The sequence below is a fragment of the Perca fluviatilis genome, chromosome 18 (genome assembly GCF_010015445.1).
Source record: "Perca fluviatilis chromosome 18, GENO_Pfluv_1.0, whole genome shotgun sequence".
In the NCBI taxonomy this organism is placed as follows: Eukaryota; Metazoa; Chordata; class Actinopteri; order Perciformes; family Percidae; genus Perca; species Perca fluviatilis.
Genome location: NC_053129.1, coordinates 32714641 through 32734417, shown reverse-complemented (window position 1 = coordinate 32734417; position 19777 = coordinate 32714641). Strand labels below are relative to the sequence as shown.

Below are 19777 nucleotides of genomic sequence, written 5' to 3'. Positions count from 1 at the left end.
GAAGCAGCAGAAAACACCAGCGTGAACACACAAGACGCCCTTCAACCTTCCTATAAACAGAGCAGCCTGGGGGGATATTGGGGGGTCCTGCTCGTTAAAGAAGGAACCAGGGACTCTAAACCCCGATGATTAATGCTCCTGTTTCCACCTTTCTCCTTGACCGACTCAAGAAGGACACGAGGAACTGAAGGTGTTGAGTTCATTACGTGAAGTTTATCTTCAGCCACTGAAGATACTGAGGAAGTATTATTGAAAATGTGTAAAGTTATGGATATGAACTTTTGGTTTAACACTGGCAATCACCCTCTGAGGTCTGAGGCATTTTCTTTCAGCATTTCTTTATTTTGATTTTTACATATCTTCTTAAATTCCCCTTTTAAAAGGTACTTAAATAGAACCTGATTCCCATGTGTTGCATATCAAAATGTTCAGAACAAACTCAGCTTTCTGTATAGTGACGTCATAGAGCAACGTGTAAAGAGATCATTTGGCGCTAAAGCTAAAATACGCTTCTTGAAATTCTTTAAATCTCTTGTGAAAACATACCTTTACTCATGTGGACAAATTCTTTTGTTGCTTGATATGAGTTCACCAAAGTCTTAGGTTCACAAAAGTAGTGTACTATATGAATAAAATAATAGATAAATGCATAATAAATGTTATAAAAGTTTTGTAATACAGTTTTTTTGAGTAGAGGGACAATGGAAAAACATTGTTCGGAGGCGCCCACGCGTCCTTTCTCCTCAGAGGGTTAGTGACAAATCGTATTTCGATCATAAATATAAATGTGTGGTTTGAAGAGAGAAATAAAACGTTGTCACTCTTCTCCTTAAATCCTGAGCCCCGCTGGAGTCTGCAGAGGGACTCGTGAATATTTATGAGAGAGGGGAAACATGCGGAGAAGCCTGACAAGCGTCCGTGAGCTGGTGGACGTGCAGCAGATTTGTGGGTAACCCTGCCTGGGGCTGCGGGGCTCCGGGCCCCCGGCCAGCAGCTTTGATTTGATCCAAACGGCCGCTGCTCGTCGCTAATTCTGCACACGAAGCGGGCCAGGTCGACGCTTTGGGGAACAAACGGAACCGAACTCAGCCACGCCAAAAGATGGGCTGGACGCACACACGCTGGATGATACAGATAAAACCCAGCGAGCAGTCAAACCTGCTCTCTTTCTGCTGTGTCACACGCACTCACACAAACACACACATACACATACATACACAACAATGTGTTGGCATGTGTGAAACAGCAAGATTGAGGCATCTGCCGCAGGTTTTATTTATTCTGGTTTTGAGATATCTGTCACAGAGATTTCTGCCGCCGCCTCCAAACCAGGAGACATTTCCAGAAGCAGCGTGCCTGCGTCTCTGGAGGGGATTTTAAAGTCTGACGCTGTGGGCCAGCCGCCTCAAATTGGCACCATTAAAAGTATGCAATGCATTCTTGTGAACTGGTTACTATGACATCGTACGAAAACTTGATTTGACTGTCTGAGTTTAGCCGGGATTGTTCAGGTGCCGCCGGAAATTCGTCCGGACGTCCGTCCCCTTCCTCCTTCTTTGTGTTGGCGTTCTAACCTCTGGTGGATTTGTGAGGACTATGGTTAACTGCTCCTCAGATCTCTGCAGGGTAAATCCAGACAGCTAGCTAGACTATCTGTCCAATCTGAGTTTTCTGTTGCACGACTAAAACTACTTTTGAACGTACACATGTTCCACCAAAACAAGTTCCTTCCCGAGGCTATTTTAGGCACCGTGGCTCCGCTCGACGCTTAGCAGCGCCCAAGAAGATTGTCATTGGTTTAAAGAAATGCCAATAAACCAGAGCAAGGAGGAAGGTCTGACAATGCGAGACTATACAGCAGCAGTCAATGTGGTGCATACAGCAATAAATACATGGAATACATACAAATTACAGTGCTTTACTTTTTCGTAGCCATATGTTAGAGGTGTGAATCTTCACTGATCTCCCAATTCGATTTGATTACAATTATCAAGTCAGCGATTCAATTCGATTTGATATCTCGATGCATCACGATGCGTCAAATACATGTTTCTATTTCTTTTCTGTTTCTAAAACATTCTGCAGTGCTCTAATACTAATTAAATTGGATACATAAAACTATACAGCACCGATTACATGGCACCTCCTGAATGTGCAAAACACATACCAGAATATGTAAACAGAAATGTTGTTAGGCCTACATTACACTGTAAACAGAAATAATCGATTATGAGCCGGCCGATTATCAGCATTGTCCATGTCCACAAATCGACGATCGATTATTTGATTAATTTCAACACCTCTACTATATGTACAAATAGTTCATGAGAACAGCCTGTGCATGTAAAAAAATTATCTATCAGTAGCGCCTGTTTGCATTGCACACATGGATGTAAAGACAGCCATCACGGGAATACTTTGATACTGAATACAACTTTACAACGTGGAGATTCTCAGGCAAGTTCTGCTGTTGTAATATTCGGTGATTTCTAAGTGGATTTTGTGGACGTTTATTCGCGATGGACAGAGAAGACAACAGGATTCTCGGAGAATGTAAATCAAACTGCATCATGTCTGTGTTTGGATTTCCTCACAATCTGAAAAGCTGTGCTATAGACTAAATTACTTTTATTTTTATATGTTTTTTAACAAGCAAATCAATGTGATTCATTCATTTTTCTAGAGACGAGTGATGATTGAGAGCAGATTGCTGCTCCAGTGTCAGAATAAACACCTGATTTTAAATCAATGCGTGTTGAAATTCTCTCTTCATTTTTAGCTGCATTCTTCTCGTTTGAAGAAAATTATGGTTTTAGGGCTTGAACTGCAGACTAAATAACTTGATGAGATGCAATTCCTGCTGTCATAATCACTACCTAACTGTATCTCTTAAAAGTGAGTTCTTCAACAGGGGGTCCGAGACCCTTAGGGGGTCCTCAGAGTTGCTGCAGGGGGGCCACCAAATTATTGTTTGATGGTTTAATTTATATATATATATTTTTTTTATATATGTCTGAAAATATACATTAACATGAATCCAACATATTATTAGTAAAGATATATATTTTTTGTACACAACTTTGCTGATAGGCTTCCTGGCCTACAGCTAAGGTAGCTATAAGGTTAGTCCAGCTACGCCCTGCAGTGCCCTGCTACGTCCTGCTAGGCCCAGCAGTGCCCTGTTATGTCCTGCTACGTCCTGCTAGGCCCAGCAGTGCCCTGTTATGTCCTGCTACGTCCTGCTACGTCCTGCTAGGCCCAGCAGTGCCCTGTTATGTCCTGCTACGTCCTGCTAGGCCCAGCAGTGCCCTGTTATGTCCTGCTACGCCCTGCTAGGCCCAGCAGTGCCCTAATATGTCCTGCTACGTCCTGCTAGGCCCAGCAGTGCCCTGTTATGTCCTGCTACGCCCTGCTAGGCCCAGCAGTGCCCTGTTATGTCCTGCTACGTGTTTCTATGCCCTGCAGTGCCCTGTAACTGCTAAAACTACTACAACTACTATTTCTAGTCACTGTTCCATTATCTTTATTGTGACTATAATTGCCACTGTTCATCACACCCCCAACCGGCACCTTCAGACACTGCCTGGGTATCGGTCCGTCCCAGGTTTTCCTCACCACTCGAGGTTCCTCCCTAAAAAGGGAGTTCTTGCCTCGCCCCTGTCGCACTAAATGCTTGCTCTTGGGGGAATTACTGGAATTGTTGGGTATGCTTTGTATATTATAGAGTGTGGTCTAGACCTACTCTATCTGTAAAGTGTCTTGAGATAACTCGTTATGATTTGATACTATAAATAAAATGTAACTGAATAAGGTAGCCATCCATATATACAGTTAATCTGTGCCACATTAAAACATGATGTATGACTATATGAATATGCCAACAATTTTTATTTTAAAAGCTTAGTATTGTGGGCGCCTGGTTAGCTAACCGTATATATAGAGGTTTACTCCTCGACGCAGCGGCCGCGGGTTCGACTCCGACCTGCGGCCCTTTAAAAAAAAAGTATTGTATGCAGAGCCGTAATTTACAAGAGGGATGGGGGGGGTTACAGCCCCCCTTTATTATCAAAACTGGCCAGTGCAACCCTCCCCCCCTTCCCCAAAAATCTAATAATAACTTCCTTTACATATATAAAAACATTTGCACCATAACTTGATGCAGAAATGGCACAAACTGATGCAGAAAAATCCCCCAGAATGCAGTGCAATGAGTGTTTGATATGCTCAAAATTTCAACTTTGCTCAAAAGTGGAGCTCTCAAGCCCCCTGCTTTCTTTTTAAACTCTGTTTAAAACTGGACTCCTTTTCAGGCAACTGTGATTTCAGAACATTTCATCACACTGTGAAATAACTGATTACACAAAGTCCTCTTAAAGCAAAGAGAGCTAAAGTTTGATCAAACTTACTCTATAAAGGTGTCACTTTTACCCTCCTTATACATTCAAACTCCTTATTACACTTAATATTTACTTAAATATGACATGATATGCACTTAATTTACCTTTTCTCCATATTGTTATTATACTACTATTTCAGTCGTCTTCTTCTAATTCATGTCTGTGTGTCCTGGAACAGTGAGCCCTCATTTTGGTTCCTTTCTGTACTTTAATGTTGGACAAAATGTTTGAGGGATGTTGGTACGAATTCCAAAAGTTGAATATAATTTGAATAGTAAAAAAAAAATCTGAATGCTGAAATTACTATTTGAATGTGATTTTTTTTTTTTTTTTATAAAAAGGTTGGCTAACATTAGCTAATCTCCCTCTTCTCGCCTTGGCCTACCCACATGCGTCACTCATGTCACGTCTGATGAACAATAAGTTACGGGAGTGAGAAACACATTGGCATTGTGCGCTAACGTTACGTACCGAGTAACATTAGTACAACATCACGGAGCTAACGTTACGTACCGAGTAACGTTAGTACGGGGGGGAGTGACAATCTGCGGCTGGAAATCGGAAGAAGGACGGAAATAGTTTTAACATGACTTTAAAATCGACATCCACTGAGCCAAAATGCTTATGTTATCATTAGTTAGCTCGTTCATATTTCCTAACTGCGTGGCGAGTTATAGGAGCTTAGCTGGGAGCTTCATGGAGAAAGCTAAAGTTAATGTTAGCTGCCCTACAGCTGTCAGAGTTAGCTTCCTCCTTCTAACTGCTGTATTCTCAGTAACAAGACAATCTGCAATAAACTGGTTGCTTATAAATCACTAAAATAGTGACAGCACCGTATGGCTTAGTTATCAATGCCATTAGCATCGTGGCTAACACTATTGTTACTTAGTTTATGACAAATCTTTTCGGCTGTGCTTTCTAACATGATGTCATTGTGCTAACCGAGCACCGTTAACCTTCACAACAGAGTCGCTTCAATACACGTTAATTAATGTTTCTGTTAATGAGTTCTCTGTTGATTTGTGTTTGTCGCTGTGTGCTCGTGGTGGTTTAGATACCAGCAGACAAGCTAATCCAGCACAAATTAGTGCATTAAAAAGTCACCAAAATGATGTATTTGAACCTCATAATTAAATACAAAATGAGGGAAGAAGTGCAAAAAGGTCCCCCCTCCATCGGGCTGGGTACGGGCCTGTACTTGGTAAGCATGGAGAGCAGCGACACTTTCCACACTGTGAATCCGGCCCATGAGGGGTGAACAGTATTTGTATAAATAAACATATATATAACAGAGTATTTTGCCTCAAGAGACAGTGTTTTCCCAACACAACGAGCTGCAGTAAATGTAACATTTAATACCAAGCAAACAACGGCGTTAAGGGCTCTTACTTCCTGTAATAAACCACTTCTACACTGGAGTATTTCAGGTTGGGAAGAGAGTCTTCTCTAGTGCTCAGTGTGTGTGTGTGTGTGTGTGTGTGTGTGTGTGTGTGTGTGTGTGTGTGTGTGTGTGTGTGTGTGTGTGTGTGTGTGTTACTTTGCACCTTTGTACTGAAGCGAGTGCTATAACTCCCTCCGGAGCGAACCATCTGCAAACAGCTGCGGGGTTAAAACAACAAAAGGCCGACAGAGTGTGCAGGACGCCTGCGGCGACAGACCCAACACCCACCTGCATCTTTCTCTCCTCTTCCTCCCTCTTCTTCCTCTCCTCCTCTTCCTGCTTCCTCTTCAGCTCCATCTCTGCTTTCCTGATGGAGGGAAGAGAAAGAGAGAGATTGACAATGTAATCCACGTGGAAGGCCTTCGACATAAGCTTGCCAATCAAGAGAGCGTCTTTCTAAAAGATATGGAAACAGCTTCTTGACAAATGGTCGATAACCCAGCAGTCGCAGGAATTTATTTGCACACCTCATGTGCCTGACTAGTCATGTCAAGTTGTTAACCATGGTGTATCTCTACTTTTTCTCTTTTTCCTGAATCACTATTGTTGCCATGTTAGTTTCGTTTTTTGTGTTTTTTTCACCTTTTTTCTGCCCTTCTCTCTCACGCCCAGTATAACATCCATTAGTTTTGTTATGTGTATGCATACATGTCTACACCGTGTGGGTGTGTGTGAGTCTGTAAGTAAGTTTACGAGTGTAAATGTATATGGGTTTATTGGTGTCTAAGTGAACCTGTGAAACTGGTCCAGTATTGAGCGAGAACGCTGTAACCTGCAGCCATGAACCGGGCTTTAATGTAACCCTACAGGACAAATGTTCAGCGTCAGTTAGCGCCACTAAAAGTTCTATTTTTGCCGCTGACAGACTCAGATTATTATTCTAAGTGTGTGACAACATTATGGAAAGGATCCCTACAGAGATAGACCTTTTAGTTAAAGAGTAAGATCCTTTTATTTTAACATGAAACAGCTCCAAGAGTGCTATCACTAAACCCATCAGACTCCATGTAAATAATCAGGACTTTTAGCGTGTATAGAGCCAGCATATTTCCACCAGACTCCATGTAAATAATCAGGACTTTTAGTGTGTATAGAGCCAGCATATTTCCACCAGACTCCATGTAAATAATCAGGACTTTTAGCGTGTATAGAGCCAGCATATCTCCACATGTAAATGTGTTAATTAAGTTTTTTTTTCAACCAAACCAGAGTGGTGATTGTTGGAACAGTGGAAAGATGAACCAAGACGGCTTTTGGTAGTTTTATTTTATGTTTCTGTCAACTTTGAATGAAGTGTGTTTTACGATGATAAAAGTCCTGATTATTTACATGGAGTCTGGTGGAGTTTGGTGATGGTGATTTTGGGGCCGTTTCATGTTAAACAAAAAGGATCTTAATCTTTAACAAAAAGGTCTATCTCTGTAGGGATCCTTTCCATAATGTTGTCAGACACACAAATTGAAGAATTGAACATTGCAGCTTGTTTTGTCTTGCTTAATACTGAATACTGAAGATTGTTGGTCCTATCAGTCACTTAGACACAAAAACATGGGAAAAAACAACAACAAAGTTACCCTTTAACACAGAAATCTTCTACAGGGGGTCTGGGACACCTAGGGGGTCCTCAGAGTCACTGCACGGGGGCGGGGGGGGCACCAAATTATTGTTAATTTTTTGAAAGTTTTTTCAACATCCCTGTCTTAACGTGATTATTGGCCAACAATTATTGTTTTAATAGCTTAGTATTTTTGCACTAAACAGGTATGTATAAAGTCTTTAGGCCGTCCACACATTATTGTAGGCCCAGTTTAATATGAAACTCAATTTTATACAATATACAGTATGTATGTAGTAGGGGGGTCCCTGATCAATCTCTCTTTCAGTTAAATGGTCCTTGGCTTAAAAAATGTTGAAGGCCCCTGCTTTAACACATCCTTGTAAAAAAATGTTTGGATCTATGATGAATAAAACAAGGTACTACAGGGTCAGCGACTTTATCTTTGCTTTCAGTGGGTGACCTTCCCTGTGAATCTTGGGAGCTCATACCTTGCCAGAGGAAGAAGACTGAAGAGAAAGTGGGCCATAAAATGTAGGCTGTCATCGCTAATGTCTTACATTAGCGGGTAGTGGTTTGTGACGAACAGAATGGTCCCCATCAGTCCTCCTGAAAGACTTTACAGATACAGAGGGGAGGACTGAGGGTCAAACCTGACTGAAGAATATGCCCGACACATTCTGGGCAGGAAAGGAAATTTTGGGTGTGCAGAACGTGATGGATTTAAAACCTCACCGGCCATGTACATGGAGTCATTTAGGAAATAGAGAGGGACATTGTCAGGGAGAGCTGGCTCCCTGAGAGCAGGCTGGTAGGCTGAACAAAGATGGAATACAGAAGTTGAAGCAGACAGATTATCTTCATCCTGACATGTTTGTCTATTTTTCTGCAGCGCTGCACAAACCGGAACGGATGTGAAGGCTCTTTGGGTTTTTTCACAAGCAAATCTGACTTGGGGCCCTATCTTGCACCCGGCGCAGCGCAGCGCCCGCTGCAAGTGTCTTTGCAAATGCACCTGCGCCCAAGGGCGTGCTGGTCTTACAGGGAGGTGTGTTCAGGTGCATTCTGGGTGTGCTGGTCTTACAGGGAGGTGTGTTCAGTGTGCATTGTTTGGCCTGTGTGCTTCTGTGGTTACAGCACTACATAGTGCCAAGTATGCATCGGTATGGTATTCTGTTATTATATGTTATAGTGCGTTTGTCTGCTTGACAATCCCATTTTGCAGTGAGATGAACAAACAGACAAGCTGATCTTTTTAGATAAAACAGATGTTGACCAAGTTTCCTTTTGGGGACATCATTTGAAATTGGGAAAAGGTAATAAAGTGCAATATAATTGCAGAATATTGCATTGTTGTTGAAAATTGCGATAAGATCGTATAGTGACATAAGTATCCTAGGGGCTCTGATGATTCCCACCCCTAGAATGAAACAGCCCAAAGAAGGATATAAACTGTTAGGATATAAGATAATAATAATAATAATAATAATAATAATAATAATAATAATAATAATAATAATAATAATAATAATATAATTTCTACCTCTTTTGGGGAGTGGGTTGTTTTTCATATATTTTGAGGGGGATGTGTCTCCACAGAAACTGTTTGAGTAAACTTTCTCTCACCACTCTGTGACCTTTTGTGACCCGGACACCAGCGTCAGCTAAACACAGCAGAAGTACAGAGCAGCCTGATAACACTTCATAGCTCGGATATATAAAAATAAATCCTCATTATGTAAATCCCCTAAAAGAGTGGACAGTGAGTGTATCCGTCCACTGCAGCGCTTTCCACTGAGAAGAGGTCGAAACACGCCAGCTTTTAACAGGTGCCTCTTAATGCGTGTGTCACAATAAAAATACAGAAGAGAAAATCTGGAAAGGTACAGGTTATTTTTGTAATTAAAGATGTAAAGGTATGGAAAGGGTAGCACCTGACCCTGTCCCAGTGTGAACCCCGTCCCACCCTGAACCCCATCCCAACCTGAACCCCGTCCCACTCCTCCCACTTACAGCCGCCTGTCGTCCTCCTCCTGCAGGCGGCGCTTCTCCTCCTCCTCCCTCCTCTTCTTCTCTCTCTCCATCTCCTCCTGGATGCGCCGCAGCCTCTCTCTCTCCTCCTCCTCCTTCTTCTTGTTCTGCATGGCGGTCAGCAGCTGCTCCGACCGCGTCACCAGCGCCCGGTACTCGTGGTCGATATCGATGCGGGTCATCATGGTGCTCTGACGGACACAAAATCAGAGTTATAAGAGTCTATAATCAGCAACGTTTCATTTCGGGGATTGTTCCAGTGCCGCAGGACGTTCAGCCGGAGCTCTAAACAGGAAGCAACCAGCTCGGCCGGCAGTGCGGAAGCAGCACCGATCATAGGGGTTCAACACCGAAGTTGAACTTGAGCAACTCTCCCAGGAAAAAACGGGACTCTGCATGAACGCTGTATCCACGTTGCAAAATTACAAATCCCACCATAGCCACGCCAAGACCCATTGGCGTCGCCGTAGTGGTCGATTGGTTGGGGTTAGGCATTTGACCTCGAGTGGTTGAGGTCAGGATAACCGATTGGTCAGGGGATAGGACCTGAACAAATGGGGTTACGTTACCTTGCATGGACGCCTGGCCAATAAATGCTATTGAAGGGCGGGTCTTGGCGTGGCCGTAGTGGGATTCGTAATATCGCATCCAGGTCTTATTATACATCCAAGGCAGGCACACGGAAATCTTTTCCAGGAAGTTGATTTCCTGTACATGCCCCTTCAAAGTAAAGATGTCAGCATCTATAATCACGGCCTAATATACAAACATCTCCGAGGATGTTGTTGACTGTGATTGGATGGGATATCAGAGCTGTAGACAGATACTGGAGCACCAGACTATAACGTCTAAATCCCCGTTGAGAGCGTCAGGAATCTCACAGGTCGCTGCCGCTGTATGTTCAGGTGTCCTCAGAAGCTGCCGGGCGGCAGGTGTAAAAAAAAAACCTGAGGGGGGTGAAACGTGTTGCTGTCTCGCAGCAGATGAATATTCATACGCATCTGCTGTCACGGCAGTCTTTTTCCTCCAACAGCTAGTTGCTCTCCAACAGAGCCGCGTGACGCCGGCTCACCGCTGAGTGGGTCGGACCAGAGTTCGTCCTCCTAATCCCGACATTCACTGCCACACTCAAACCTCAATGACTCCTCTCGAGTGAGAGGAGGGGGTAGATAAAGAAGACAGCGTTGCTAAATTATGAAAATTAAACCACTGTAGTGCATTAAAGATTCATGACATTCATAGGGAAGATTATGTAAAAGCAGGGCAGAGAGAAGCACACAATTGAATCGAGTTCGACAGCAAATAGCATTAAAGCAGCGAGCAGCGATGAACGGGCCCTCCACCCCTCCCAGCACGTCAGGGGGTGCTGGCGGGATGCCTGGGCGATTTACTTCAGATTTTGCACACAGCCCTCAGTGGAGCATGGGGAACAAATGTGCCGAGTTTCGTCTAATTCAGAATAACTGTTGCCAAGATACGCCATAACCATCAGAATTCTATTGATAACTTTTTGTCGTGAGGGTCCACCGAGTCTACCGTACATGCAAAATGTCATGCAGACTGGACTCGGGCTCTTTTTGTGAGTATTCGTGTATATTGAGGGCGTCAAAAATGTGGTCAAAGGCTAAAACTAATTAGGGAGCACTATAGAGCCACCATGCCACGCTCAGGCCTAAATGTGATCTCAGATCGAAGCATTTACTATTTTGAACATAGCTGCACCATTTTGAGAGTTTTGAAGCATCCTAAAGTCCTCAAACACGTGTTGGTAAAATGAAAATGACCGCACAAAATCAAAGATGGCTGACTTGTCAGGTTAAATAAAAAAATTAAAAAAATTATACGTGTTCCTCAAGATGAGACCAATGTTCCCACTAAATTTCGTGAAGATCAAAGAACCTTTTTTTCCGGGCCATGGCATGCGTTAGGGGGGCGCTATGGAGCCCCCTGGGAACGCCCGAGCCAGAATCACTACAGAACTTTGCAGTTTTCGCCAGGTCTGACCATACCTGCCAACATTTGGTTTTTAAAATCCAGGAGATAAGGAGTAAGACCTGCTGTGTTTTAATGTGCTGGGTGATGTCATTTTCCCCACCGTGCGCTACGTTAAAATCAATGCGACACACCTTACAAAAAGCATGGAGGTTGTCGATATGACTCGGTAAGATGCATGTAAATTGTTGCGCCCAACATGTTGAAATTTACAGCTATATTTGGATTTCTTTGCGGGAACACCACCTTCACCTGCCTTTTTTATCGGCTCGCTTTCGGGACTGAACTTTCCACAAAGCTTATGCAGAGATTTGCCAGGTTGAGGGTTATAGGTTGCCAGGTTGAGGGTTATAGGTTGCCAGGTTGAGGGTTATAGGTTGCCAGGTTGAGGGTTATAGGTCGCCAGGTTAAGGGTTATAGGTTGCCAGGTTGAGGTGACAAACGGGTTGAACATTGTATAGGGTGTATGGACTGTGTGAATAAGATGCGTTTCATACAAGATCTGGCAACATTAGACAAACATATTGGTCCGATTATTTATAAAGGAGTTTGGGCCATGCTGCAAATTACGGGAGTTTCCCGGGAGAAATAACAAACCGGGAGGGGTCCGGGACATAGGGCTAAATAACGGGAGAAACCCGGGAAAAACGGGAGTGTTGGCAGCTATGGGTCTGACATGTGTGCACATTTTTGTGAGTTTTCCAGCATTTCAAGCCCCTCAAAAATGCAATTGCGCAGCAGAAAAATAATAATAATAATCGCTACAAAAACAATAAATTCCTCGCATATTGAGTGCCGGGCACCATTGGGCCCTGGCAGTTTCGTGCTTGGGCCCCAATTATGATAACGAGGAGTCGAGAGTCTCAATCCATCTGTTTGGGTAAAGATCTCCGAATCATACTCTCATCATGTCAAAATAATCTCTTCCATCTCTTGATCCATCCACATGAGAAGCTCTATATGCCGCATCGAAATTGGAAAAACATCTCAACCTGGACTTTATCGTTTAATATTTAAAAAAAAAAAAAACATTCCTGGGGCTCAAACTTGTTTTCATTTCGTCAAGCGGGGCCGTAAGGCTCCAACAGTCTGTCGAACTGCACCGGCGTGTGGTTTAATTTCATGCTGTCCATCATTCACCGAGAGTAGGTGGCACTTTTTGTCAAAACACTCAAAATCCTATTTTAGAAAGCAAACTCTTCACACGTATGTGTCTGTCAGAGCAGACAGCACAACAAAGAGCTTCCATTGAGGGATATATGGAGGAATTTAAGCTTTATATATAATTCACAGCTGAATAATAGCACACAGACAGGCAGCCAGATGAGGTTTTATGGAGGAATTTAGGCTTTACATCAAAGCTTAGATCGGGCCCAAAAAATCAAGCCCGACCCTACCCGAGCCTGTGCACGTTGTGTCCGAGCCCGGCTCATTAACTGTAATTATGAGCCAGAGCCCGATTTAAACCTGACACTTTTTTAATACATGGGCCGTTATAACTGACGTTCTCAACTACTATTCATGTTTGAACTGCAGAAATCTGTTTAGAAGGGCTATGCTCGGAGAAGTAACAAAAGAGGACGTTGAAGGCTGACTATCATGTTTTCTGCCACGGTGAGACTGCTTCATGTGTCTGTTCATCGTCCAAGTCCCCGTTTTATTGGCTGTCATAGGCGAGCAGCTACAGTTAATGCACTCAACAAAGCCGACACATATGTTGTCACTGCCCACGACTGGTTTAAAATGGTTCCATACCTCCGACTTGCCTCCAAACTTGCTCAAAGTTAACTCTCCTGTTTTTATTTACATATTCAAGCTCCGTGTAATAGAGCCCAGCGGGCCCGGTGTGAGGCGTGCGAGTGGAGGAGACGCTGCGCATGATTATGGCATAGCTTTCTCCCCACCCAATTGGGCTATCAAAGTAATGATTAAAAAAAACACAAATGCTTGATCAAGGGCCCGGCCCGGCGATAGTGGAGGGAAATATCTAAAAATATTTACTTTATATGTAATTCATAATAGGGCTGCTTGATTATGAGGAAAAAAAGATAATCACAATCACGATTATTTTTGGGGGAACGTTAATAACACGATTGTTTAACGCATTTTACTCATTGACTTTTGGAAAGATGTTGCAATGACTTAACTTCAAAAACAGTTAAACAGCTCAAGAAATCACCAGTAAGAATAAAGAGAAGAAGAAGAGTGAAACGACAGAGAATATGGTAGTGATTGCAAGTGGAATAACAGTTAATAACATGTTAATGTACCATAAGACGTTTGGTATTTTAATGTATATGTTGTGATTGTTCTATGTGGACCCGAGGAAGAGTAGCTGCTACACTGTTAGCAGCTAATGGGGATCCGAATAAAAGAACACAAGACAAAGTAAGAGTTTACTTTCAAAATAATGGTTTGTCTCGATTACTCGGTTTTTGTGATCATTAGGAGCCAAAATAGTAACCACGGTTCAAATACCGATGAATTGCACAGCCCTAATTCATGGCTGAATAGTAGCACACACGCGCAGGCAGCCAGATGAGGTTTTTAGGTCAATCTGTCCGTCTCGCCCACCTTGATTTTGGCCACCAGGGAGTCGATGGCGTTCTCCAGATCCTGGGTCTGCTTGCTCATCTCCTGTTTGCCCTCCTTCAGCCCGGCCACCACCTCGGTGAAGCGGTCCATCCTCGTCTTCAGGTTACGCACCTTCACTAACCCGTCGATCCTGAAACACGTACACACCAGAAGTTAAGGAAAAACAGCATCAAAGTTTGGCTTTGAGCTTTAACATTCAAAATGGTTGATGTTCCATAAAGTTGGGGTAATGGGTATTTTAAAACAAAAGGCGTTTTAAGCTGTCTTCATACTAAAACGGAAAGCAAACTTTCATCTCACTTAGATAACAAAAACACTAGCCTATATCAACAACTTCTCATTACCGGGACTGCTCCGGTGCTGCCGGAAATTCTGCCGTTCTAACCTCCGGTGGATTTGTGAGGACTATGGTTAACTGCTCCTCAGATCTCTGCAGGGTAAATCCAGACAGCTAGCTAGACTATCTGTCCAATCTGAGTTTTCTGTTGCACGACTAAAACTACTTTTGAACGAACACATGTTATCCTACACATTAAACAAAAAATAATACTTTGAATTAGAGATGCACCGATTACAACTTTCTAGGCCGATTCCGATTTCCGATTTTCTTTGAGTTAGGCCATCCGATACCTATTTTTTTCTAACCACTTTACAGCACACACAAATATTTATTTTCTATCTTTTCTTTAATAGAACATTTTGCACAGAACACAGAACATGTTTTGAACAGATAATGGATCACTATAAAGTAGAACTATATAAATGACTCCTGGTGTGGGGAATTCACACACATCTAAAGAGCATTGTTAGAACCATTTCCTTCTTTTCACATCCAATATCCAACCTAAAAAAATGTGATTTTGTTTTTTGGTGTTGTCCCTCCACGCCGAAGAATTCCCAAACAGCTGACATGTTGCAGGTTAATTCCCGAGGTTCCCTACATGTGGGAGAATAGCGCCGACACGCGCTTCACACCGCGAGCGGGTACGCGGCACACATGGTGGAAAAGTTGAGAGAAAGGAAATTGAGACCGTGTGCTGTGGCGCTCGTGTGTGCGTGCGTCCTTGAGAACTGTAACTCGTATAACTTCTGTTGTCAGTTAATTGTAGCGTTGACCGGCATGAAATCACCATATGTCAGACTGACCTGCCGGACGCCGGTCATGGTGCATCTCTACTTTGAATTACGCAGACATCTGCTGTGGTTAACAAAATGAAAAAAAGTCAATATGCAAAACATGAAGCCCATGAATGTAGGGTGCATAATGCCTTGCCTCAAAACCTGGACTCAAGGAAACAAGGACTCAAGGACCTGGACTCTACTTTGGACTTGTTGGTCTGGACTTTGGACTTGATGACATCATTTGCAAAACGATAACTTTGTCCCATATCAGTTTGCTGGGTGTTATTTTTCTGCTCATTTCCTGTTTGTCACTGGCGTTGTTTATGAACTAAATCTCCGCCCCAGTCATTAATACTCCTCACGCTCACTCTAACCCAGCACGCTCAAACACACCGTCGGTTAGCACGGGCCAGCGGGTTGCCAGATCAGACTAAATGCCCCTGCAGAGAGGGAAAAAAAAACTGCACACTCCATCTTTCCTCCCACCTGCCTCCCCCTTTCAGTCTATTCTGTTTATTGTCAAATATCAGAGGTAATAAGCAGAGCTGCATGTGTGTGTGTTTGTGTGTGTGTGTGTGTGTGATTGACTGTGTGTGTGTGTGTGTGTGTGTGTGCGTGTGTGTGTGTGAGAGTGTGAGTGTGTATGTGTGTGAGTGTGACTGTGTGTGTGTGTGTGTGTGTGTGTGTGTGTGTGTGCCTGCGTGCGTGTGTGTGTGTGTGTGCGTGCGTGCGTGCGTGCGTGTGTGTGCGCGCGTCAGGCAGACTGTCACTGCTGAGCTGTGAAAGTGGCAGATAATAAGGAAGAAAATGATGAGGAGAAAGATGAGGACGAGGGAGCGGAGAGGAATCGGAGGAGGAGAGGCGGAAGAGCACAAGAAGGAGATAAACAGAGAGGGGAAGGAAGGACGAAAGGGAGGTGAGGAGGGTAGAAATATACAAAGGAAGAAAGGCAGAGGAAAGGGGAGGATGGGAGGTGGGACAGAAGGCGGAAAAAAGGAGAGAATGTGAGGTTGAAAAAGTAGTTTGAAAAAAAGGGAAGGAGTAAAGATGGACGAGAGAAAAGGGGATGAGAGGAGGAAGGGGAAAAGCAAATTTTCAAAGGAAAGGATGGAAAGTAAAATAGGAGGTCGACAAGTCGGACAGCAAGGAGGGAGGAAGGAGAGGGAGGAGAGCAGGTAAAGGGGAGAGAAGGAAGGGAGGAGAAAAAAAGAGATGCAGAAAGAGGAAGATGGAGGAGAAAGATTGAGTAAAGAAAAGAAAGACTTTAAGGGTGCAGGGGCTGAAAAAAGCACAGAAGGGAGGAAAAGGGAGATGAAAAGGAGAGGAGAAGAAAAAAGAGGCAGAGGAAGACCATAAAGAGGAGGACAGAAAGGAAGCAGAGAAGAAAAGGTAAGGGAGGATGAAGTGAAATATGGAGACAAGAGGAAATATGGTGGGTAGGAAAGGGGGGGGGCGGACAGAGGAGAGTACTGAGGAAAGGATGGAAAGTAAAAGAGGAAGTGGACAAGTGAGGTAGCAAGGAGGGAGGGTAGACAGGTGAGGAAGGGGATGAGGAAAGGGGAAAGACAGAGAGGGATGAAGAAGAAAGAGGAGGAGGAGGAGTGGGGGGGGACACCCACCGAGGCTTGTGCTTCTTCCTGCAGAGCCACATCCGAACTGTCTTCTGCATCTGGATGCAGGCGCTGGTCCGGTACAGAATCTTGTTCTTCACTGCAAGAGACAGACAGAACGAAACGGAAGAAAAGGAAAAGACAGTCAATGTCTTGATAACTTAACCTCTGAGGACAACTTCATTTAGTGAATAAAGGGCCACAATGGAATCACATCAAGGGCCAGACATGTTTAGTTTACTGACATGCTTTTATTTAATCAAGAAAGTCAAATATTTCTGACTGTATTATTGCGTGTCTCATATAGCCTTCTCACTTATAGTTTGGTCGACATAAAGCCCCTCCAAAAAGTAACTTCGCCATCATAGAAAAAAAAGAGACAAAAAAGTTTGGTAAGTTTACAGACGTAAATCCAAAAATTCAGCTAAAAAGTTCCTCAGCCATCACAGAATTTAGTAAATCAAGCAAAAACAAAAAATTAAATTTTTCAAAGTAGGCTACCACACAGCAGACTCACAGCGACCTGTTTCTCAGCCTGAATATGAGAACTCTCTGCTTCTGGGGGAATTTCTAAGTGTCAAAGTCGGCAAATCTGCCAAAATTCAAGAGTCTTCGCGTAACTGCAGTCTGAAAAGTTTATCGTCTTTTTGGTTCGGTGCACAACTAGGTGGGCCAAAACTTATTGTTTACCTAAATTGATATGCAGGCCAGATCAAAATATGTGAAGGGCCTGCCTTGAGTTTGACTGATGTGCTCTGAGTGCAGGGTTAAAAAAAGGACTAGCAAAGAATTAGTTTGCACTACGTGTTGTGCGACCATGTCAGAAATGTAATGTGCTGCTCTAGCTGTCTGAGGCTAAATGTTTAAAGACGGGGATAACGCCACGTTTCCAGACAGTCTCGGACTTGACAGAGGACCAGAGGTAATTCCTGCTTCTGCCTTTCATTCTGGAGTCACGGTTCACGGTTTACCAGAACCTCTCTCTATGAGGTTTAAGCCCAGTTCAGACCAAAGATTTCGCGACTTGCAACTACTTGCAACTACTTGCAACTACTTTGCAACTACTTGCAACTACTTGCAACTACTTGCAACTACTTGCAACGCGTCGGCCTGCAGCGTTCTGAAACCTGCCTGTTCCCACCAATGAGACGAGACGGTGTATCATCTCCATAGCAATGACTCATTGTACTTCCGTCCTAACTTCCGACTTTTAGGCTTTTTGTAGCTAAATATATCATTTGTTTTGTCTAAATATGCATGTGGATGACGTTAGTGATAGCGAGATGCTCGCTACAGTCAGGTTTCTAGTAACGGATCGGCGAAAAACACGTTTAATTTCTCTGATTCGCGGCTTTATCCTAGGCGCTCCCTCTCTTCAGTCACTCTCTAGCACGATGAGCCTCCGTTAACAGCTTGTAAAAGAAATAAAACGGATTATGGATCATTTTATTGTAGCTGACTTCACCAGCTGACTTCTCTATTGGCTGTTGAAACAGGAGACGTCTCTTACGATGTAAAACCAGCCTCTGGAGACTCCACCAGCTGAGTAGCAGCAACTCCATCAGCTGGTTTGAGTCGTGCTGAGACGGGCCGGTTCAGAAAACTGGAACTTTCTAAACCGGTTTAGTCTCGTCGCAAATCTTTGGTCTGAACTGGGATTTAGAGTAAGAACCTCAGTCTTCCCGAACTTCCTTCGCCGCTGTCCTCCAACCCGGCCGCCTACGTTTTTGGAAGCTTTGAACATGATCTGATTCCATGCCCACCACCCTCTGGGATTTTTGTGAAATTTCATCCAGAGATGGGACTTTAAGAGCTTCTGGAGAGGGAACCTCTGCAAGCTTTCCTGGTAATTTCCTCCCCTGCCAACTCACTGCCAAGTGATCATCCACTAATCGATCAATCTTTGGCCCCGAGGTGTTCTGGCAACACACACACACACTTATTGACTAAGCTTCAACATGGTGTTCATTATGGACAGTCTCTGATCACCAATGATGTCCAACAACAGAGAACCACTCAAATTCCCCCCCGCCCTTTGTTTCTGGGACTACAACCATGGAAAACAGTCAAAGCCTGTTTTTTCGTTTTTGTTTGGATTATTTTTGGGGGCATTTTAGGCCTTTATTTGATAGGACAGCTTAGACATTAAAGGGGGAAGAGAGAGGGGGAATGGCATGCAGCAAAGGACCACAGGTCGGAATTGAATCTGCGGCCTCTGCGGCGGGGACTGAGCCCCTGTACATAGGGCACACGCTCCCAGCTACCCAGGTGCCCTGGGACCCTCTTGTTTTGACAGAAATAGTCCACACAGTGGCCTGATACTGCGATTTGGATATTGCACTAGTCCATATTGCGATTTAGATAAAATTGCAAATAATTGTGCAGCCCTGCTCTAACCCCGGGGAACTCCGCAGCACTGGCTCGGTTTCCTTCCCTACTAGAGAGATCACATTCCCCAACGCCCCCAAAAGCCCCAATGGTCACTTTCTACAGGACTTTAACATCCATCTTTTAGGTCATAAGCAGAGCCCATAAGCAGCAGCTTGTTCCGTCAGTAAAAATTTCAATATCAATGCCGATACTATAGCTGAGTTTAGGAACTGATACTGAACGTGTTACTCTACCTTTTAAGTTTGGACTATGGTGATGTTGGACTAACTCACCTACCTATGTTGTCTAAACGCAAGCAGCTGTACAGAAACTTCGGCTAAACAGTCTAACAAGGGAAAAAGCTTAAATCAGGAACTATGTGATCAAAGAATACAGTAGTATTGTTTTTCCGCATTTTCTTTCATATCTATAATGTTATAATGTGGAATGTCCTTTTAAACGTGACCAAAGATATCCATATGAGCCAAAACCTCAGATGTCCCACTGTTCTGAACGCTTTCGGTTTCAACAGTTTTTTTATATTTATGATCATTCATTTAGGTCCTACCCTCACCTATGGTCATGAATGCTGGGTCATGACCGAAAGAACGAGTTCTAGGGTACAAGTGGCCCGAAATGGGTTTCCTCAGGAGGGTGGCTGGCG

General features: G+C 43.7%; 1 protein-coding gene across 1 annotated transcript in view; it reads right to left on the bottom strand.

Moving 5' to 3' along the window:
* Nucleotides 1–19777, bottom strand: part of myo6a (myosin VIa) — a 190548-nt gene that overhangs the window by 32586 nt on the left and 138185 nt on the right. Inside the window, exons 24-27 of the mRNA XM_039781369.1 lie at nt 16753–16843; nt 13991–14141; nt 9407–9615; nt 6067–6145 (exon numbers count right to left, since the gene is read on the bottom strand). Of these exons, the coding sequence (XP_039637303.1) occupies nt 6067–6145; nt 9407–9615; nt 13991–14141; nt 16753–16843 (530 nt within the window). The remainder of the gene's footprint in view (nt 1–6066; nt 6146–9406; nt 9616–13990; nt 14142–16752; nt 16844–19777) is intronic.